The sequence below is a fragment of the Doryrhamphus excisus genome, chromosome 1 (assembly GCF_030265055.1).
Source record: "Doryrhamphus excisus isolate RoL2022-K1 chromosome 1, RoL_Dexc_1.0, whole genome shotgun sequence".
Classification (NCBI taxonomy): Eukaryota; Metazoa; Chordata; class Actinopteri; order Syngnathiformes; family Syngnathidae; genus Doryrhamphus; species Doryrhamphus excisus.
In genome coordinates, this window is record NC_080466.1 from 25,877,743 (window position 1) to 25,899,050 (window position 21,308).

At 49.4% G+C, this 21,308-nt stretch overlaps 3 protein-coding genes across 8 annotated transcripts; 2 read left to right on the forward strand and 1 right to left on the reverse strand.

The window, feature by feature from the left end:
* The first annotated feature begins 49 nt into the window (after window positions 1-49).
* LOC131135540 (serine/threonine-protein kinase D3-like) lies at window positions 50-13,818 on the forward strand. Of its 3 annotated transcripts, none has more exons than XM_058081786.1 (19): window positions 50-268; window positions 916-1,395; window positions 4,174-4,312; window positions 4,840-4,971; window positions 5,272-5,429; window positions 6,109-6,298; window positions 6,376-6,453; window positions 6,524-6,698; window positions 7,383-7,506; window positions 7,598-7,675; window positions 7,746-7,974; window positions 8,926-8,978; window positions 9,296-9,368; window positions 9,442-9,548; window positions 9,629-9,790; window positions 9,900-9,998; window positions 10,069-10,336; window positions 10,586-10,671; window positions 10,735-13,818. In XM_058081786.1, exons 2-19 carry the CDS (start codon window positions 1,108-1,110, stop codon window positions 10,906-10,908), a joined length of 2,613 nt encoding a protein of 870 aa, XP_057937769.1. In that variant the 5' UTR covers window positions 50-268; window positions 916-1,107; the 3' UTR covers window positions 10,909-13,818. The 3 variants fall into 3 exon arrangements, with proteins under 3 accessions (XP_057937769.1, XP_057937599.1, XP_057937686.1); XM_058081616.1 differs by having other exon boundaries at window positions 51-268; window positions 6,521-6,698; window positions 10,735-13,817; XM_058081703.1 differs by lacking the exon at window positions 50-268 and adding an exon at window positions 318-467 and having other exon boundaries at window positions 6,521-6,698; window positions 10,735-13,817.
* On the reverse strand, window positions 10,496-15,777 carry ndufaf7 (NADH:ubiquinone oxidoreductase complex assembly factor 7). 3 transcript variants are annotated; one of them, XM_058082039.1, is made up of 12 exons: window positions 15,689-15,777; window positions 14,593-14,697; window positions 13,540-13,635; window positions 13,217-13,359; window positions 13,064-13,144; window positions 12,897-13,007; window positions 12,601-12,814; window positions 12,479-12,537; window positions 12,283-12,396; window positions 11,736-11,879; window positions 11,492-11,665; window positions 10,496-11,422 (listed from the first exon to the last, which is right to left on the reverse strand). In XM_058082039.1, exons 3-12 carry the CDS (start codon window positions 13,607-13,609, stop codon window positions 11,201-11,203), a joined length of 1,332 nt encoding a protein of 443 aa, XP_057938022.1. In that variant the 5' UTR covers window positions 13,610-13,635; window positions 14,593-14,697; window positions 15,689-15,777; the 3' UTR covers window positions 10,496-11,200. The 3 variants fall into 3 exon arrangements, with proteins under 3 accessions (XP_057938022.1, XP_057938103.1, XP_057938199.1); XM_058082120.1 differs by lacking the exon at window positions 14,593-14,697 and having other exon boundaries at window positions 15,689-15,765; XM_058082216.1 differs by lacking the exons at window positions 14,593-14,697; window positions 15,689-15,777 and adding an exon at window positions 13,704-14,129.
* On the forward strand, window positions 14,085-21,043 carry cebpz (CCAAT enhancer binding protein zeta). Of its 2 annotated transcripts, none has more exons than XM_058081482.1 (17): window positions 14,085-14,378; window positions 16,029-17,488; window positions 17,656-17,890; window positions 17,956-18,124; window positions 18,195-18,283; window positions 18,583-18,636; window positions 18,699-18,801; window positions 18,872-18,937; window positions 19,004-19,070; window positions 19,179-19,285; window positions 19,357-19,417; window positions 19,707-19,897; window positions 19,978-20,010; window positions 20,092-20,181; window positions 20,262-20,332; window positions 20,410-20,491; window positions 20,633-21,043. In XM_058081482.1, the coding sequence occupies exons 1-17, from the start codon at window positions 14,157-14,159 to the stop codon at window positions 20,779-20,781; spliced, it is 3,249 nt and encodes a 1,082-aa protein (XP_057937465.1). In that variant the 5' UTR covers window positions 14,085-14,156; the 3' UTR covers window positions 20,782-21,043. The 2 variants fall into 2 exon arrangements, with proteins under 2 accessions (XP_057937465.1, XP_057937373.1); XM_058081390.1 differs by having other exon boundaries at window positions 14,092-14,378; window positions 19,972-20,010; window positions 20,633-21,039.
* The last annotated feature ends 265 nt before the right edge of the window (window positions 21,044-21,308 follow it).

Here is a 21,308-nt window from a genome sequence, read left to right on the forward strand (position 1 = left end):
GATCTACTGAGAAGGATCTTTGGCTTACCGAGAGGAGGGGCGCTCAGACCTTGTAAATCGGAGTGAGAGGTCTTCCCATTGGCTCTTTACAGCTCGTCAGGACTACACATACAGTACACAAGCAAAGTGACTGGGCTCCCGGCTGCTTGGCCCAGAAGGCTGTGGACGAAGGAGAACCAGAACCATTAGCTTTCCGTTACCTCCATTGTCTCTTCACCCGGCAGAAAGTTTCATGTCGGTCTTCGTTTCGTGGCAGCCGTGATGTGAGGTACTGACACGTTTTTAACTTCTTTTTCTCAACCTGCTAACGCACACTTGGAAACTATAATTTAAAAGCAGTCTGTTGCCGATATTTAATTTTCTAATTCGTCTTCATGAGGACATTTGAGCGGCTAAAGTAACAGCTAGCATAAAATGTTTGTTTGTTAGTCGTTCGAGGACCGTCGGGAGTCTTTGGGGGTCTGAAGGTGGTCTACAACATTTAGCCACAATTTAAATGTTCTCCACCCAGTTTGTAATATTTTATTACATTTAATTACAACTTTACATGCCTGTATAATTCACAAATTATACAATATTGAATGAAAAGTCATTCAGATTTTTCGACTGTTTAACCTTATTTGTATTAACGTTAACAATGGTAAACACCTGAACACACTTGAACTAATCATTCATTAGACTCGACCTTAATGGCTGGAAAATCCACCATCTTGTTTCCCTGCATGCATACTTATGAAGTACTTTGCTGTTTGTCACATTTAATTAGTTTGACATGTAAAGAGTTGTCGTGTCTAGTTCAAGTGTCTATCTAGTCTTGTGTCTATAATGTCAGCGTGTCCCTGAAGGTAGCACACTTCACACAAAGAGAGAAAGACACACAGGCTAGTTTGAGTAATGTGATGTGTTTGTGTCCAGATGCCGAAGACCAAGACAAAGTGCACTGTCGTCCGCATTCATCATGAGTCAGCGCTCTTAAAACTTTTCAAGAAGCTCGGCGAAAGGAAGTGATGTTTGCAGGACGCCATTGTCCAGTGAGAAAAAACAAATGACCATAAAGGACGAGCTGGACGCATCTTTTTGATGTGGTCTGCCTACATATAGACGCCCATGTCGTCTGAAAGCAACTCGCCGCCACCTTCTTCGCCACGGACTCTGCCCGCCCTGCCTCAGCACGTGGCCCCGCCCACTCCGTCACCCAGCCCGCCCTCCATCCTCTTCAATGAGCTGTCCAATGGCAGCCTCACGGCGCCCAGCCCCACCAACTCACGAGCGTCCATCCACGGCCTCTCCTTCCTCCTCCAGATTGGTCTCACCAGGGAGTCTGTGACCCTCGATCCCGCCGACCTCACGCTGTCTGCCGTCACGGAGCTTGTCTGCTCCATCGTGGACCAGAAGGTAATAAAAGTGTGTGAGTGCCGTCAGCATCAGGTTCTAGTGCGGCCCATCAGTTGGTACTGAATCATTGTGATGCTGCCTTCAAGGGCCCAGATATTCCCTTATACACACGCTAGCATGGTCATGGGTTTGTCATGCAACAAGCTCCACCCACTCTTGATCTGTGTAAACTTTGTAGCAGTGAAGCAGCAGGAAGACCTCTTTGTGTTCCGGGTCAGTACTTTAGTCCTTCCTGGTCGTCTTTAACCGGGGTGGGGCCACAACAGTGACTTCCTGTTCTTCCATCTTCTTGTTGGTCCCTTGGCTAGGTGCGCTGCATTCAGGCACCACTGTTTTGTGCTTAGAATGTGTGTGTGTGTGTGTGCTGTAGAGAACCAAAGAAACAAGAAAGAAAAGAGAAATGTTCTTGTATATGACTTTTATTGTGAAGGTTCAGAGGAAGCCCAGGTAAATGTAAGGGAACATTAGTGAGAGTACCATGTGCAAGTCCAAATACTATTCATCATAAAAGGCCATGGCGGCACATATGAGCATCCCTCTCTGTTGCCGTGGCGACGTTAGGGCCCTCCACTCCCTTCCTCCCACACGCTGGTTGCCATAACGACCAAGGCCGGCTGAGAGGCGCGTTAAAGGGTGAGTTTTTAAATGAAAATACCTCAAATGTTCTGGTATGACACACGTCAACTTTCACCTTTCTGGGAAAGACTTGTTTCATTGGCGGACTGATTTTCAAAAAAATGTATTATCTACTTGACCTCTGACCTCTGACATCACACACTTCCTTTCAGCTGTTGTATTGATTTAAGCACTTGCTGTGGGTCAGAACCAGAACTTGCTGGCTGATGTCACCAGCCGGGAAAAGGAAGTTGGAAATGTGTCGCAGCGAAGCAGGAAATGTGAGGTCTCTTTGCATGCAGATGGTCAGGACAAGAAGCCCGTGAGCCGTGGACATGACTGTGGACTTTGTGTCTGGGCCAAAGTGCCAGACCCGCCATCCACAGGTCCCCCATGGTGGCACAAAACTGGGGCAGTTGAACACCATCAGCCCCATTTGCGCATGTGAAGCGGTACCACAAAAACCAGGATTCTCGCTAAACAAAGCTCCGCCCCCCCTCACGAAACAACCACAAAGTGTGAGAAAGAGGTTTTTTCTCAAACCGTCTGTTGCTCAATATTGTTCCCCGTTTGATGGACTTTCCGCATGACAACATCAGTTATAAAGTCATGTATGGTTCGTGATATCGACACCCTGAATTAATACTCCCTTCCTGCCTCCCACAGCATCCATAAAAATGACATGCTTTATGGCCAATTATGCAAATTACACAATGTCCACAGCCACCAATAGATTGCAGTCCTGCGGGGAAACCCTGTCATCCATTGCTCAGCATTTGGAGTGTCCCTCATCCCTTAGCATACTTACGTACTTAGTGTGTAAGTATGTGGCGCATCCCTGCTGCCAACTGGACTGGGTGTCTCTGACTGTGGGTTCAGAGGTCACCGTGTTGTTCTGCATGGTTCCCTGACAAGCACTCCTACTTCCTGTTGTTCCCATGCGGAGGTGAAGGCGAACGTGGAGAGTGTTCATCTCCTGCTTCCTCTGAGCGTCACGGCTCGTGGTGACGTCTCTGCTATGTTTGCGCTCTTCAAAGTCTCGCTCGGCCAAGTGCGTGTGCAAACGTGGATGTGATAGCGAGGTCGTTAGCGCCCGTTTAGTGTGGCAGGAAACATCTGCGGACATCAGCTCCTTACTCAACACACAGTGGGGAAGAGGAGCGTTTGATGCCTGCTGCTTTTGTACCTGAGCAGTCCACGCTTTGTGGTACTTTATTGTAACAGACATGTGGAATGAACATTTGGAACATGTACCTGAAAATCCCAAGGTACATCATTCCTCAGTTTTACTTGAGAATCAAAGAACAACATCAGACACGGGTGAATATTACATGTTTTAACGACTAGCTAATAACTACCACTTGTCTTAAAGGGACGGGACTCATTTGTGTGTTTCATGGACACATAACCGCACTGTGGGGGTCCCAGTGCTTTCTGGTTTCTGGTCAAATACAAGTTGACCCTAATGAGGATAATCCGTATGGAAAGTGGATGGATGGGCGGGCATACAAGTTCATTTATAGAATTTATTTCATTATAAAACGTTAATTTGCAAGGGAAAACAGCAGGAGCTCAAATACTTATTTTCACCGATGTGTAGTCAAACAGCCGCACCGTGGACGAAGTCAGCTGGGATAGGCTCTAGCATACCCCACCAGCCTAATGAGGATAAGCGGCATCGAAAATGGATGTGTGTGTGTGTGCGTGTAGCCTTTTCGAGGATTAGCGATCATGAAGACTAAAAGACTTTCATCATAATTGCATGAGAGCGGCATAGATTACGAGGTGTTTTTTTTGTACCCGCCCACTCTGACCTCAGATGATATCCCCCACCCCTGTCTTTGAGAGGTCAAAGGTTACTGTGTGGCTTGGAGGCTCTGGAGGACCCCAGTGACCACAACCCGTTTTTGGAGCCAACAGATGTCTGGAGTGTGTGTGTGTGTGTGTGTGTGTGTGTGTGTAGTAGTAGTAGTAGCCGGGTTAATGGGGGATTAAAGGCAGGAAGTGTGTATTAAACACACACTCCTGTGTATTAACAGAAAATGACAGTGATGAAGAAAAGTCATCCATGCTGAGGTGAAAGTCAGGTCAAAGTGTTGTGTAGTGAGGTGTTGGCTTGTTGTGGTAATACTTTGATATTGTGTTGATATTTTGTGTGTACAGTTCCCAGAATGCGGATTCTTTGGGATGCAGGACAAGATCCTGCTCTTCCGCCACAACCTCAACTCGGACAACATCCTCCAACGCGTCACTTCAGCCCAGGAGATCCAGGAGGGAGACCTGGTGGAGGTGGTTCTGTCAGGTCGGTAACGTCTTCTTTCGTTGGTGTGCTACTTCAGAGGGGATATGGATGTTGTGGTACATTGTGGTACTTTGCAATCTTCCTGAAAACATGTCATATTTGCGCTGCAGATGTAGACGGGTATGCCCCACAGCATCCGTAAAAATGACATGCATCAAGACCAATTATGCAAATGAGATGATGTAATCGAGCCACGCTGGAACATACCACCACATGTAGATTGCAGTCCTGCAGGAAACAAGACCTCAAACATGAACGTTAGGTTGAGAGAAAGCCTCTTCTCAGCGCCATGTTTCATTTCTGACATGTTACTTCCTGAGTCATGCAGTGCGTCGTCAACGGCAACCACTTCCTCTCTTGTACGCCGCATGCTTGGCTGTCTTTTAACCACAGCAAACTACTGACATACAAGGAATGTGTTAAACGCTGATACAGGGTGGGGTCGGGGGGGGGCTCCTGATTGGCTGAAACACGGTGGGGGCGGGGTCATCAGAAGCAACAGGTGACATTGGCTTTCATGCTTCCAGCTGTGGTGACGGCCGAGGACTTCCAGATCCGCCCCCACGCGCTCTACGTGCACTCCTACAAAGCCCCCGCCTTCTGTGACGACTGTGGCGAGATGCTGTGGGGGCTCGTCCGCCAGGGCCTCAAATGTGACGGTACGCTCATGACCTCTCACCTTTGTCTGCTGCGTGCCAGTGTGCTGCATTTCAACCTTGCACTTATGCACTCAAAAGTACAAGTACACAAGTGTGCACTTATGTACTCAAAAGACTATATGAGTATGCACATGTGTACTTATGTACTCATAGGATTAAGCAAAAGTATGCACTTATGTACTCAAAATATTAAGTGTAAGTATGCTCTAGCGTACTTAAGTATATACTGTATGTGTACCGTTGTGCACTCAAAAGATGAAGGCTGTAAGTATGAAGTATGCAAGTGTGTTTTGTGTACAGGTTGCGGTCTGAACTACCACAAGCGTTGTGCGTTTAAGATCCCAAACAATTGCAGCGGCGTGAAGAAGAGACGAGCCTCCAACGTCTCGCTGCCTGGCGTGCCTGGCGCCATGGCCCGCCCACCTTCCGTGGAGTACCCCTCCACGCCGCAGGACGAGGTAGCGTATGTGACATCCACTTCCCCTCACACATGTTCATGTGTGACTGAACACACCACGTTGTGTAACCATTACACACACACACACACACACACACACACAGATAGCTGGAGGCAAAGCACTGGATTTTCCATCCTGTTGCACACACACACACACACACACATGAAAGGGTCATTTGGGTTTGTGTGTTTAGTTTTTTCCCTTTCATGTTGATTAAGTGAAACAAGCGACAAGGTTGTTAACGAGGGATTGTGTCTTTTTATGTCTGTGATGTTTTTGTGCTGTGACATAAGTAGGTGAGTTATCAAACGAGGTCACATGCTTCCTGTCGGGTAGGCGGCCCGGCACCAGCGTGCAGGACAAGAGGTCTCCTTGTTCTGTGGAGGGGAACCATCTGATTGGTCACAATCTGCCAAATGGACTCGTTCCCTCCTCCTTTGTGTCACATGTACTGTACTCTACTGTACTGTACTGTATTGCATGTTCTCTGGTGACCAAACATGCATCATAGTGGAGGATCATGAAACTACATTACACACACAGTATACTCATACTTGATATTTCTATACATTTATCATATCATAATCCATGTAGTATGTCTGCATATGAGCACTGTACTGTATGTATGATATGTATACTTTATGATATGTATCTACCATGTGTGTCCTGCTCCAAGCAGCGCCCCCTCCTGGGCGCCGGCAAGCGTAACTCTCTGCTGAGCGGCCGTCCCATCTGGATGGAGAAGATGGTCCTGGGCCGGGTCAAGGTGCCGCACACTTTCTCCGTCCACACGTACACGCGGCCCACCATCTGCCAGTTCTGCAAGCGTCTCCTCAAGGGGCTCTTCCGCCAGGGCCTGCAGTGCAAAGGTCAGCCCCCGCCCCCCCCGCGTATGAACGTCTGGAAGGAAGGTAGACAGCTGAACTGTTTATTGTGCCTTCTCCAGATTGCAAGTTCAACTGCCACAAGAGATGTGCGGCCAAAGTTCCCCGCGACTGCCTGGGCGAGGTGGACTTTAACGGAGGTGAGTTGTCGCCACAACGCCGTCTGGCCGCTGGTGGAACCGCAGCCTCATACCTGCCGTCCGACAGAAGCGTCCACGCTGGACTCGGAGGTCACGATGGAGGTGGACAACTGCGACCTCGGCAGTGAAGGAGGTCACAGCCTGGACGACATGGACCAAGCGTCCACGCCTGAGGACAAAGTCTTCTTCCCCGAGGAACCCTGCACGGACGCTGACCGTGACGACGACACACCGCAGGCCATCAGGTGACTTCAGTGGACAATATAAAATATTGCAATATCATATAATATAATTAAATATAATTTTATTATTATTTTATTAATTTTTGTCCCATCCAGCCATTGGGGCAGATAGTATTGTTGATCCAAATGCCCTTATATGCTAAACAGATTTGCTCTGTGTCAGGAAAGGTGTATATAAAAGGTGTATAATATAATTTTGTAATATTATATTATAATATAATATATGTATAAATTGTACTTTTTGGTGAAATTTATTTATTTCTTGAAATTAGAAAAATGTCTTGTAATATATGTAATGTATATTTTTAATACTTTTTTGTGTTAATACAACACCTTAGGCTTGGAATGTCGATAAACATACGACCATTTTTGTTGTAATATTACAATTTTCCTCATGAAATTTTTGCCTTTATTTTTATAAAATTATGAATTTTTTTTATTCTAATATTTCGGAACCTTTTAAGCCCTACATTGCCTCCAAATCTCCTTTATTTTAGACTTTAGTATCGGAGTATAGCAAAGAATAGGAGAATGGTGACATGTTGACTCCAGTCCTGTAGGGAGCAGTAATGAGCATGAAAAGCTGACACACTCAGCAGTTTGTTGTTGAACTTCATCTGCTGGTTCGGGTGGGTTTACCGTCCCCATTTGACCCCAAACTAAGTGTGTGTGTGTGTGTGTTTTCAGTCCATCGACCAGCAGCAACATCCCTCTGATGCGAGTGGTTCAGTCCATCAAACACACCAAGAGGCGGAGCTCCACTGTGGTCAAAGAAGGTTGGATGGTCCACTACAGCAGCCATGACAACATGGTCCGTGCCCCCCCTCCCACACACACAAACACACACACACATTCAGTGTGTAAACACACACATGAAGTTGATACATTTTTTTATCTTGTAGAGGAAGAGACATTTTTGGCGTTTGGACTTCAAGAGTCTGACGCTGTTCCAGAACCACAGTGGATCAAAGTTCTACAAGGTGAAGAGAAAGAAATGGCGTGGGGAAAAAGGCTCCTAGTCAAGCTTTTAAAAGTGCCGTGTGGACGCAGGAGATCCCGCTGTCGGAGATCCTGCGCGTGGAAGCGGCCCAGGACGTCGGCGGTCTGTCCGCGGGTAGCAACCCCCCCTGCTTCCAGGTGCTCACGGCCAGCGTGGTCTACTACGTGGGCGAGGACGATGGCGGCCCCTTCCGGGAGGCGGGCCAGAGCTGGGAGAAGGCCCTGCGGCAGGCCATGATGCCCGTCACCCCGAAGCCCAGCAGCCAGGGGCGGGACCACAGTAAGCCTTTGCCGTTCATCATCATCATCATCATCATCGTGTTCTTTCTGCCGAGTCATCACATTTTAGCGTCTCGGCGAAGAATCCGCCTCGCAACCTTGACGTTTGACCGCTGTCTGTGATTTAATGGCCGCCTCTCGACTGAGTAAATCGCTTGAAGGGATTTGAGGGGATTTCCTGCCTCATCTCGCTCGCATTCATCCCACTTTTTGTCTGGAAATGAGCTTTCATGGCGGAATGGACTTTTAAGTCCTTTTCACCTGTTGAGTGCATCACATCACATCACACGTGTCATCACGCTAATGGGGGTGTCATCACGCTAATGGGGGCGTCATCACGATAATGGGGGCGTCATCACGATAATGGGGGCGTTACGCAACACTTTTTGGCGCCGCACCAGCCCAAAATACCAGGAAGTGCTCCTCAAGCTAATAAGTCACAAGCAGAGCTGGAAGCGTCTCCATTGGTGCTTACTTCCTTACGTACTTACTTATTCTTCTAAGTGTAAGTGTACATGTGCATCCTTGTAGTTTGGCATACTTACATGCTTTTAAGTGCACGGGCGCACCCGACTGTGCACTCCAAACACTTCAGATGCACACGTACCACCCTTCAGAGTCACCATCTTGGGGACTTAGGAGACTTAGGAGGGCCTTCCTGGACGTGGGGGTACATAGGTGGGCCGTTGCAAAGAGAAGAAGAAGGTTAAATATTGTGATGGTGATTTCCGCTAGTGTGTAATGACCGTAACGGATCGGGGCCGGCACCGTTCCATTTGGGACACAGCCCGGGTCTGAGGTTGTGTAGGTTCTGTACGTTGACCTGAATGCCAGCAGGTATCGATCACAGCGGCCCATCAAAGCGATCAATAGCAGCTGGTCAGTGGAAATTCACTGGCAGGCAACGTGTGGTGCTTCACGTGAAGATAACATCTCGTATTTATCTCCACAGAGGAGATCTCCGTCAGCATATCGCTTTGTAACGCTCAAATCCAGGAGAACGTGGTGAGTCCTTCATGACAATGGTCACACTTGTACCATAATTATTATTATTATTATTGTCATGATTACATGTATTTTATGATAGAATTATTTATTCTAATGCTTAATAATAATATGAACATATTCAATCTCTCTGCTGGATGAATGAGAATAATCACAGGCATGACTAATTCTAATATTAAATTGCAATAATAACAACAGTAAGAAGAATAACCTTAATAATAGTAATAATAATAACTAGATGATGCAATGTCAGCAGACATTGCGTGTGAATTCTGAAAAGCTAAAGCGAAGATGACAAACGTTCTTCCTCCATCCAGGATATCAGCTCCGTCTATCAGATCTTTGCGGACGATGTGCTCGGTTCCGGCCAGTTTGGAATCGTCTACGGAGGTGAGGCCTTCTTAAGCGTCCTGTGATGTCGACTCGGGAGGTTCTAGGAGCTGACGGCCATTGTCGTTGTCAGGAAAACACAGAACGACGGGACGAGACGTGGCCATCAAGATCATCGACAAGATGAGATTTCCCACAAAGCAGGAGAGCCAGCTGCGCAATGAGGTGGCCATCTTGCAGGTAGCATGCCTCAGGGTCCCACAGAGCCGACCTCCAAAGAACCGGTTCCTTCTTGACCCCTTCTGTTCCCGCTACGTCAGAACCTCCAACACCCCGGCATCGTCAACCTGGATTGCATGTTCGAGACTCCCGAGCAGGTGTTTGTGGTCATGGAGAAGCTTCACGGCGACATGTTGGAGATGATTCTGTCCAGCGAGAAGAGCCGCCTGCCAGAACGTCTCACCAAGTTCTTGGTCACGCAGGTGAGTGGCGCCGCACTGCAGTGTCAGCGGGAATCAAACCAAAGACTTTGTGTTGACTAAAACAAAAAACTTGTTGATCAAACAAAAAACTTTGACTTTGTGTTTGCAGATCCTGGTGGCCCTGCGACATCTTCACTTCAAGAACATCGTCCACTGCGACCTCAAGCCGGAGAACGTTCTCCTGGCGTCGGCAGAGCCCTTCCCTCAGGTCTTGACACGCTTGGAGCTCACGGATCCATCGGAGCCGCTCCTGACCCGTGACTGCTTCTCCTCCGCAGGTGAAGCTCTGTGACTTCGGCTTTGCTCGCATCATCGGGGAAAAGTCCTTCCGGCGCTCTGTGGTGGGAACCCCGGCCTACTTGGCGCCCGAGGTTCTCCGCAGCAAAGGCTACAACCGCTCTCTGGACATGTGGTCTGTGGGCGTCATCGTCTACGTCAGTCTGAGCGGAACCTTCCCCTTCAACGAGGACGAGGACATCAACGACCAGATCCAGAACGCCGCCTTCATGTACCCACCTAATCCCTGGAAGGAGATCTCGGAGGAAGGTAGGCGATCTGTCTGGTGTGCACCAATGGCCCCCAGGCTGGGCTTTGGACACCTCTGCTGTATGCTATAAGTGACCCCCCCCCCGGTGGCTGACTGCAGCATGCTTGCAAATGTTATTGAAATGATCGTAAAAACGACTGCTGCTGATTTGTGGCACATTCAAGATTGTTTATTGTCAATAAGACATCTCACACGCGTCTTAAAAATCATGTTCAGCGTTAAGAAGGTTCTCCCTGTCGTCTCCATAGCGACCAACCTGATCAACAACCTGCTGCAGGTGAAGATGAGGAAGCGTTTCAGCGTGGACAAGTCGCTGAGTCACCCCTGGCTGCAGGTACGCGTCACATGACCCGCATCTCCCGACCGGCTTGGACTGAGCCTCCCATCCGTCTCGCAGGACTACCACACCTGGCTGGACCTGCGGGAGTTTGAGACGCGACGCGGCGAGCGCTACATCACACACGAGAGCGACGACGCCCGCTGGGAGGAATACGCCGAGGAGAGAGACCTCTACTACCCAAAACACTTCATCGCCTCACACAACCTGGACCACATGGACGAGGACCCCTAGTGGCGGTCTGGGAAACATCTCCATGGAGACGGCAGTGATGACAAAACCCTTTTTTATTCATTCTCACACCTCCAGCAGGATCCAGAGGATCTTTCTTCTTCTCCTTTGATGGCATGCTGCTAACAACCATCTTCAATGTGAACCTTTATTCATACTCTTGAAGTTCTACTGATCTGTGGTCTTCAGCTGCTCCTCCGCCACCTCCTTCATGACCTTTGACTTCAGAACTTTGGCATGTTGAACTTTTGTCATGGAGGTTCTGTTCCCATCTCCACAGCAGGTTCTAAGTAGATTAGCAGAGACCCATCTCTGTGAATCCGGCGACAGGAAGCTGTGCCGGGCTTTTCTTCTCCAGTTCTAGCCCGGCGGCCATCTTGGGCTTGGCGAGGCGGCTGAGGTGCAGCAGGCCGAAGAACAGGAAGCGCTCGCCCATCTTGGTGGGGTGGGTCAGCACGTCATAGCTGCTGATCAGCTGGCGTCTGGTAGAAGGGTCGCTGCAGTTCCTCAGCAGAACCTGCACAGAAGCACACCTTCAGCCGTGTTCTGCTGGAGACGCGCATCCGCCGGTGGGCCGCCGACTGACCTGCATGCGCATGTCGATGCCCATGTTCTTCAGGAAAGTCCTCTGGCTAACCGGTCCCAAGCAGGCCACGCCTCCTCCTGCCATGCGGCGCAGGTAACTGAAGTCCACGTCGGCAGTGAGGTCGGCCGAGCCCGGAGCCGCCAGGACCTGATGGAGCTGGTGACCTTTGAACCCCTGACGGGAAGATTACAAACATCATATCCCACGCCAATCATATCGTGCTAGCGCGACATCGGCTTCCTACTCGGAACGTGTCCGTCTTGCTTCCGTCGTGGCCGTAGTCGCCGATCAACGCCGCCCCGCCCTCCTCTGCCACCCGCCGGGCCAGCTGCTGGATGATGAGTCCGCCCTCTGCACACACCTCCACGTGATCCCGCCTTTCATCTGCCTGACAGACGTCAATACAATGAACTGGAGAAGGAAGCTTGTGGGAAATGTGGAATAAAGGGAGAAGTGGGGGTTTGGGAGATGTGGGAACGTGTTGTCTAGAAGGCTTTGATACTGGAATGGGTTGAAGAATGTGGACGTTTCAAGGTCAAAGGACATTTGCTTTATGGAAAACATGCGCTTCCTGGAGAGCCTGGAATGTTTGGAATGTGGGAAATAGAAGGCCTGAATGCTTTGATGTTGGAATGTGTAAAAATGCTCCATTTCCAATGGAATTACAGAAAATATGGGAATTGTCAAAATGTGTCAGTCGATGCAATAAGAATATTGATAAAGACAATAATTGTGGTGCAGGAGAAGATGAATAAAAGTGGGAGTGGTCACATGACCCTAAGAGCACTGACCTGCACCAGTGTGGTGGACGCCAGAGTGGGCGATGGCGCCACCACAAACCTTAGTTGGCCGGGTTTGTCTGGGTCAATGTCCACCATCACCTCCCTCCAGCCTCTCTTGGTGCGCTGCCACCAGGGAAGAAGACATATTAGAGATGCGGGTGTCGCCCCCTAGTGGAAGCACCAATGACACCTGAGACTTTGCTACCTGAAACTTGTGGATGGGCAAAGCGTCGAAGAACTCGTGAGCCAGAAAGATGCTAAAGCCTGGATGGAAGATGACACGTTAACCCAACAGGGTCCGTCCCACGGAGTCACACTTTGTCCTACCACGAGGGACGTCCTCTAAGCGGCGGTACCAGAACACCTGCAGGCCGCCGGCGGTCCGTCCGTGACGGTAAACGGGCTCATCCTCGCCGGCTGCCTCATGGCTGCTGGTCCCAGTCAGACTTTGAGCCTGGAGGCGACTCAGAGCCGGACTTACCTCCACCAGGTGGAGCGACACCGAAGCCCCGTTCAGGACGGACTGGAGCTGACTCAAAACCTACACAGGAACCACACCGGTGTGATGAAAGCTCACCCGTGACCCAAAAAAAACCAAACGTGTCACAGCAGTCCGGTCGTACTCGAAGAACGTCACTGGCCAAAGATCCTTTTCCTGGTCCCAGCTCAACGAGCTGAAGATCTTTGGGCCGACCCGCCCCCATCCACTCACTGATGATCCACACGGCCAGCAGCTGCGTGAAGGACAACAGGATTGGATGGATGACAAGATCATGTGACACAGTCTTACCTCTCCAAAGATCTGACTGATCTCAGGTGAGGTGATGAAGTCTCCGTCGGCTCCCAGCATGTCGTTCCTCACATAGTAACCCTGAGACGGCAACGACAACCATGAGCGGCCTGCTGGCTCTGTGGGGACACTTCATGGCGGGACGTAACAAACCGTCACTGGGTTGGTGAGCGCCTCCCTCATGTACTCGGCCACTGAAATTGGACCAGTGGCTTTTATTTTGGAAGTCAGGTGTCGCAGCATGGATGGTCCATTCTTCTTCTCTGGAGGAGCCGTGCAGGCAAGTCTGTTTGGACCTGCTCGCCATTGCCATGGCAACAACAAACAGCAGGATTTTATACTCACCAGCCACAACATTAGGTACACCTTATTATAGTATTGTCGGAAACATAATTGATAGACATACCAATGTAGCTGGTCAGCTAAAAATACATCATTAATAATAATATTGATTTGGAATAAATAATTTGTCTTACCTGCTGTTGCTGGACTGACAGAACGAGGCAAAGGGAACAAAAGTGTTTTAGCAGCACGAAGGGCCCTCATTGTTCTTGTCAAGTCCCAATAGAAATCTATAAAAATAAATAAATAAATGAGTATATATGACGCGCGTTAACTTTCAGCACATTTATAAACCTACACTGGCCGCAAGATTAGCGTTAGCATAGCATAGCTGCATGCGCGTCAATAACACGAGATAAATAAGTTTGTTTAGTTGGAAGCACAAAAGTTGAAGAGTAAGGTGAAGTCATTGTGGGCTAGCAAAGAGCTAATGCTAACGAGTCAAGGCGACTGCCATGAAACCGGATATTGTTCAAAGTAAGACTACTTGTAATATTGCTCATACACATACTTTCCTTGGTCAAAATGACTTCGGAAGTAGCAAAACCAACAATCCTGATTGGACGAATGTTACGTCAGTTACAGAAAATTCCTTTGGATTAAATAAACACATAACTCTTAGTAGTTTCAGAATCAAAGTAAATAGTTTGTTTTATGTATATTGTGTATTAACCAGTTATGTGGTTCTGTTAACGAAAAGACGTAAATAAAACTACACTAGTTTACGGAAACGACCCGCTGACGTCCGCATATGACACTTGTACTTCCGGGTTACGTGTTCTCATGTGGCAGGAGCATGGCGGCCAAAAACAAGAAAAGTAAAAAGCCCCATGCGGCTAAAAAAACGCAAATTCTTGACGAAGATGGCGAAAAGACTGAAAACTGCGGCACCGATGATAGCGAAGACGACGAACACCCGGAGGGGGACGACGGGTTCAGTCTGGAGGAAGTTCTGCGGCTTGGTGGTACACGGGTGAGGATGAACTTATACACATGAAGCGTCATGCCCGGGCGTTGTTATCAAGTTAAGCTGTGCAGTCCTAATCACTCGGGGAGATTTTGAATTGATGCGTTTTAAGTGGTTAGCGTTCTGGACTTTGGGGCCAACGAATCTTTAGTGTAACGAGGCTGCCACTTGGGGCCACACGACAATAATACGTGGATGATCCCGGCACCGGATCCGGTACCTGTGATTGTCCCCGCAGCTGCTCTCTCAATTGTTCATTAGCTGCTCCAAGAGGGCCTGTGGCTCTTCCCATTTCTCGCTGGCCCGGATATCTTGACTACACCAACTTGCAGGGCCGCAAAAAACAATGTAGTGAATGTACCAGTACTGGAACCAATATAACAATTAACTCCAACTCAAAGTGACTGTATGCTAGGTAAATGTCCGGAATAAACAGGACGGGAGGCTGATGGCTCAGGGTACAAAATTTTATTTAAAAAGGTTTTAAGACGAAAACTCCCGGGAACACCTGTTGCCACACGGTAGAGATAAATTTGTACACTAAGCACAGCACTGGCATAAACACTTACTATAAATAGCACTAGCACAGTAAAAAATTACAAATCACGCTACTTTAGGACCCAGCACACGGTGGGAAAAATTCAAATCCACATGGGCAAACCACCACTGTGCACATTAAGAGTGGAAGATGGCATAGAAAAGCACACATGGAATAATAAGTGATTAACACCCCAATCAATTATGCACCACCAGCAAACAAAAGGGGTCTCTAAAGTTAGAGTCTGCAATTTCACATAATTAGGCTATAGCTTGGGAATTGCACTGTGCCCAATTTAAATAGCATTAACCAAAACAAACAAAAGCGGCCAATTAATCCATCCAAATTCTAAGTGGGGAAAAAACTGCATGTTGCATTTGAAAACAGTCCTTTAAAAACATACATATTAGCCGACATTCAAGCATTAAAATTAGTATATTTCCAAAGTTTTGCACCAAACTGCCCGTACCTTTAAAAAGTTTTACACCTAGACCGGTGGTGTGCTTGGTGTCATGGAGGTGATTACTAAAAGGACAGAAAGACAATACACAATGGCCTTTAATCAATAATAAGAAAGGCACACATCTTAGGGTCATGACCCCCTCCAACCTTGCAAATACACATCACTGATTTGGTGCCATGATAAAAAATAAAACCAAATCAATTGTCTGATTTTAGTGCATTTCACAAACACAAAGCAATACATTGTGCGACAATTTGGCCTACCGTGACTACAGCGCACACACACACACCCCCGCAGTGACTAGTCCTCCCTTACCGCGGCACACTGGGCTTGCAAACTGCTGGGCGCCTACTCAGTTCCATCTGCACCCCGCGACACGGCTTCTTTTTCTGGGGGACCGCAGGTGAAGAGAGAAAGAGAGAGCGCCACCTGTCTTTGCCTTGATATAGACTTCCCTGACTCCTCAGGGTCCTAAAGGCAGCCTCATTACTCGAGTAGCATCATTGATTTTGGCAGGAAGGACATCTGGAATATAAAGCGCTCAGGACACAATCAGTAGATCAATAGATCCACTGAGTCGAGTCCGTAATCAGGAAAAAGCCGAAAGTCACAAAGAAAAATTGTTTTTAAGATGAATTATTTGTGGTGTCTGTAGGGTGACTTCACGCTACTGAGCAGCCTGGACGTTTCCAACGAGCTGGTGGACGGAGGAAAGAAAGGTGCCATAGATGACCTGGAGGAAGGCGAACTGGAGAACTTCATTGCTAAATTAGGCATCCAGCGGTTGGCCGGCCAGCAGATCATCCCAGATGAGGTCACGGAGGAAGTCCTTCCGGAGAACTCTGGCAAAAAGTCCAAAACCAAGAAGGAAAACCCCGGCAGCATAGAGGAGAGGACTTCAGAGGAGGAGAAGAATAAGAAGAAGAGCAAAGCAGCTCAGGTGAAAAGAGTCAAACACAACGTTTTCGAGTTCCAGCAGAGAAACGTCCTGCTGGTCAAACCTGGCGGGAAATGGCACGAACTGGACTACAGCGCCGAGGGTTCGTCGGACCCCCAGGACCCCGATGTGGTGAAGCAGTACAAGACGCTGGCCCAGCAGCTCTTTCAGGCCGACGTGGAGCTCTACAAGAGCAAGAAGCAGCTGCAGAAAGGAGCCAACTCGGCGTGGATGAAGACGGTGGTCTCCTCCGGCGTGCTGGCAGACAGAATGGCGGCCATGACGGTCCTGATCCAGGACGCGCCGGTGCACATGCTGGAGCACGTGGAGAGCCTGGTGTCCATGATGAAGAAGAAGGGCAACCGCAGGATGGGCCTGATGGCGCTGGACACGCTGAGAGAGCTGCTGCTCTCCGACCTGCTGCCCGAGAACAGGAAGCTCCTCCCCTTCAAGCAGCATCCCTTCGATAAGCTGGAGGAGCTGGCCAGCGGCAACCGCGACAGCCGCGACCGCCGCCTCATCCTGTGGTACTTTGAGCACCAGCTGAAGCACCACGTGGCGCAGTTTGTGGCGGCGCTGGACGAGGTGGCTCACGACACGGTGGCCGCCACCAAGGCCAAGGCGTTGGCCGCCGCCCACGAGCTGCTGTGCCAGCGGCCCGAGCAGGAGAAGGCCCTGCTGGTCCAGGTGGTCAACAAGCTGGGCGACCCCGAGTACAAAATGGCCGCCAAGGCCTCGCACCTGCTGGAGACGCTGCTGCACAAACACCCCAACATGAAGGTGGTGGTGTGCTGCGAGGTGGAGCGCCTCATGTTCCGCCCCAACATCAGCGCCAAGGCCCAGTACTACGCCGCCTGCTTCCTGAGCCAAGTCCGGCTGAGCCACGACGAGTCCCGGCTGGCCGCCAAGCTCATCGCCGTCTACTTCTCCTTCTTCCGCGTCTGCGTTCAGAAGAAGGACGTGGACTCCAAGATGCTGAGCGTGCTGCTGTCGGGCGTCAACCGGGCGTACCCGTACGCCAGCGCCGGCGATGAGAAGATCAAGGAGCAAATGGACACGCTCTTCAGGGTGGTCCACCTGGTCAGGTTCAACACGGCCGTGCAGGCGCTCATGCTGCTCTTCCAGGTGATGGACGCCCAGCAGAGCGTCTCCGACCGCTACTACGCGGCCTTGTACAGGTACCGGCCCCGCCCCTTTTACCGTTTTTCATCAAAGGCTCAGGAGGACAGCAGATGTCCAATACTTTGGTCATCAAGTATTCCACCGACATTTTCCCACATCAATCGACTTATCGGAAAAAACATATTTTTGCTTTGTTTGAAGACCCTCCTCCTCGTCTTCACAGGAAGCTGCTGGACCCGGGTCTGTCCACATCGTCCAGACAGAACATGTTCCTGAACCTTCTCTACAAGTCTCTGAAGGCCGACATCGTGCTGCGACGCGTCAAAGCCTTCACCAAACGCCTGCTGCAGGTCAGCGCCGACCAGGGCGCCCACTTCGCCTGTGGCGCCCTCTTCCTGGTGTCGGAGGTCATGAAGGCCAAGCCGGCCTTGAAGACGCTGCTGCTGCAGGAGGAAGGGGTATGTGGTCCTTTCAAAATAAGACGTGTTGAAGCACGGAAACGTGTGACATCTGTTGTCTTCAGGATGGAGAAGAAGAATTCAGAGACATCATTGAAGACCAGCCTCACGAGGATGATGATGATGATGATGATGAAGAGGAGCACTTCACCGATGCAGACAAGCCACAGGAAGCGGCGCCGCCAACGGAGCCCAAGCCTGCTCCATCTTGGGTCCATCACCAGAACCTTGAAGGTCTGGAGTGGCTTGGCCCCGCCCCCTCGCTGTCATCACTCGGCTGATTGTTTACTCCCTGTTTCCCCAGGTGGGAAGTGCATGGAGAAGTACGACCCGCTACACAGGAACCCGCTCTTCTGTGGCGCCGACCACACCACCCTGTGGGAACTACAACGGGTCAGAACACGCACACATGCTAGTGCACACTATATACACGAGTACACTATAGTAGTACTACTGCATGTATACGTACTTATTGATACATACACAACTAGTACACTGCATAGTTTAGTAATGCACACTACTGTACACTACTGTACTACTACCGAGCAAAGTTACATGGTATTAGTACTAGCTAGTCATGTTTTAGTCGTGTAATACTGTCATTTTTTATTGAACTGTTATGTGATTGTGTCGTAGTTTCATGATCCGCCATGTTTGTAGTCCTGTGACGTAATATCCCGTCTCGTCCTCAGTTGTCGCTGCACTTCCACCCATCAGTGTCGCTCTTTGCCAAAACGCTCCTGCAGGTAAATATTCCACATTGTCCACTTTAAAGGACCTTGAAGTGACCTTGTGCGCTCGTCCTTAGAATGACTTCATCATGTACTCGGGAGACCCCCTCCAGGACTTCACCCTCATTCGCTTCCTGGACAGATTCGTCTTCCGAAATCCCAAAGAGCTGAAGGGCAAACGTGAGGGCACCCGTGATGATGATGATGATGGTGATGATGATGATGATGATGGTGGGGGGGGGTGTTGTAGAGAACACGGACACGGCGGTGGTTCAGCCCAAGCAGAGACTGCGCTCACGCGTGGCCTCGTTGCCAGGTGGGACATAAAGGACTTCATTTTGGAGTCGTGTGATTGGCTTACGTTTATTCGTCGTTCTGTCAGTCAACAGCGAGGAGTTCCTGTCCAAAGAAGAAAGTCAGATTCCTGTGGATGAAGTCTTCTTCTATCGGTGGGTCGCCTACAGCCTCTTCCAGTTTTGGCAGGGCCAGCTCCGTCTCCAAAGTCTCCACCTCACGGACGTTCCTGCACGTGTTCAAGTGACTTTGTGATGTTCCAGCTTCTTCAAGAAGCGTCAGCAGGAGAAGCGTCTTCGTCGGCCGCAAGCAGACAGCGACGGTGACAGCGTGGAGGATGTTGATGATGACGAGTTTGAAAAGATTCTTGGTGCGTCCGCGTCTCCTTTCTCATAGAAGCTTTCTTCTTCTTACGGCTAACTATTGTTTTTGGACTGGCAGATTCCTACGAGGGAGACTCGTACTTCACGGACCTGCCAGCGGAAGACTTGGACTTTGCAGGGTGAGCTTGTCTTGCTGGAGGTGAAATGCTGTGCCAAATCCCCCTCCCCCCCCTCCCCCAGAGGAGTAGCCAAGTCATGACCCAGTGTCTGTGAATGCACCTCACATTCGTATCCGCGCTATTTGTAACGCGCCGTCCGTCCGACACACAGCTGCAGATATCTGCTGGAAAAGAGCACGCCATAAAGAGACTCCAAGCAGCCCCTTCAAACTGAAGATATTTTAGGATTTAGCGTTAGCTTGTAGCGCAGCAGCTAACCGCATGTCTTTGCATGTCGTTTACGTCTCAGGAACATGTCGAGTGGGAAAAAGAAAAAGGGCACGGAAGACCTGGACGACTCTGATGACTCCGACCTGGACGACCTGGACGACGATGAGGAGGTGTCCCTGGGCAGCATGGACGAGGACGACTTTGGGGAGAAGCTGGATGACGAAGGAGGAACCTTCATGGATCCTGAAGGAGAAGATGACAATGAAGACGGTAAGAACTTTGGTTTGCATCTCCTCCACCGTCATGTCGGGAAGGAAACCGTTTCCCTAATTAATGTCTGACAGTTCCAGAACTTGAAGAAGACGACGACGATGATGATGATGGTGAGTTGATGACTTCCTTGCTGTAGCCGTGATGTTCAGCTAGAAACAGGACGTCTTTAAACGCATCACCGATGTCCTCAGATGAAGACATAGACGTTCCTGAGGTGACGCCGCGTTCAAAGTCTGGTAAAAGGAAGTCGACGGAGAAGCAGGACTTTTCTGAAACTTCAGGTTTGTTCTTGCTGGGAAATAAAAAAAAACGACCAACTCTAGATGTGTTCTATCTTCATCCTTTCTCCTCTTCCTCACAGCTTCCAAACGAGCAAAGAAGACGAAGAAGAAAGGACAAAAAGACACGGCCATGTTTGCGTCTGCCGAGCAGGTGAGAGGTCTCACTCGTACTCCAAAATCTTTGGCGTTCCTTGTGTTCCAGCTGGATTTCATCATCTGTTTTGTCAGTTTGGCTGCCTGCTAGACGACAACGCCGGCATCAAGTTCGACAACATCGGACTCAATGCCATGGCCAACACCGACAAAGCAGGTGAGAGGCCCTCCGTCCTCCAAACTCTTATTGTGAAAGTACCTTTCAGCTCACCTCCAGAGTCGGAACAGCACTTGAGTTAGCCTGTAGCATGTTAGACGTCAGCTCAACGCAGGAAGTGATTAATCCTGTAATGTGCAGGCATCAAGCAGCTCAAGTGGGAGACTGAACGCGACGACTGGATCCACGACCGCGATGCCAAGACGCTGCGCAGGAAGAAGACCATCTTCAACAAGAGGAAGCAGATGCGCCGGCCCTGGGCGGTGGGCGGGAACAGGAAGAGGAAGTAGTCGTACTTAATGCTCATGTCATGTAGGACATGTTGATTGACACTGTTGTCCTGAATTACTCACCGAGGCTCTGTTTTCGAGGCCGTAAGGGGTCGGTGTTTGTTTGGACCCAGAGCGCCCCCTTCAGGCCAATGGCTGTTTAAGTCACTTCCTGGAATGGATGGAAATTCTGTTAATCACGTTAAGTTAAATTGTCAAATAAAGTCATTTTACTACATAATGTTTTTCATAACTTGACCTGCTCGTCTGACGCACCATTTTTTTGCATGTTTTAGGACATGATGTATAGTAAATCTTCGTTTTGGACGTGATCTACTGTACGAGTTTTTTTGGACATGATGTATAGTTAGATGATGCTGAGATGTGAGCACCAGTGGTTCAAGGGCAACTGTAGTTGTAGTATCATCATCATCATCACCTCTGTTCGAACATAACGTATGTTTGCCAGATGACTAGCTCAACTGGTAGCACCGCAGTTTCATGGTGCAGGGGATTGCGGTTCAATACCTGGTGAGGCAGACCATAAT

Excerpts from the sequence above, each read along its gene's own strand:
- LOC131135540 (XM_058081616.1), top strand. The coding sequence starts at position 1,108 with ATGTCGTCTGAAAGCAACTCGCCGCCACCTTCTTCGCCACGGACTCTG. Across the intron at positions 7,507-7,597 it reads ACAGCAGCCATGACAACATG|AGGAAGAGACATTTTTGGCG; the intron begins GTCCGTGCCCCC and ends TTTATCTTGTAG. Across the intron at positions 9,999-10,068 it reads CGGCAGAGCCCTTCCCTCAG|GTGAAGCTCTGTGACTTCGG; the intron begins GTCTTGACACGC and ends TCTCCTCCGCAG.
- ndufaf7 (XM_058082039.1), bottom strand. The coding sequence starts at position 13,609 with ATGAGGGCCCTTCGTGCTGCTAAAACACTTTTGTTCCCTTTGCCTCGT. Across the intron at positions 13,008-13,063 it reads TCAGTCAGATCTTTGGAGAG|CTGCTGGCCGTGTGGATCAT; the intron begins GTAAGACTGTGT and ends TCCTTCACGCAG. Across the intron at positions 12,815-12,896 it reads TGGCCAGTGACGTTCTTCGA|GTTTTGAGTCAGCTCCAGTC; the intron begins GTACGACCGGAC and ends GTTCCTGTGTAG.
- cebpz (XM_058081390.1), top strand. The coding sequence starts at position 14,157 with ATGACACTTGTACTTCCGGGTTACGTGTTCTCATGTGGCAGGAGCATG. Across the intron at positions 18,938-19,003 it reads ACGCGTGGCCTCGTTGCCAG|TCAACAGCGAGGAGTTCCTG; the intron begins GTGGGACATAAA and ends TCGTTCTGTCAG. Across the intron at positions 19,898-19,971 it reads AGAAGATGACAATGAAGACG|TTCCAGAACTTGAAGAAGAC; the intron begins GTAAGAACTTTG and ends AATGTCTGACAG.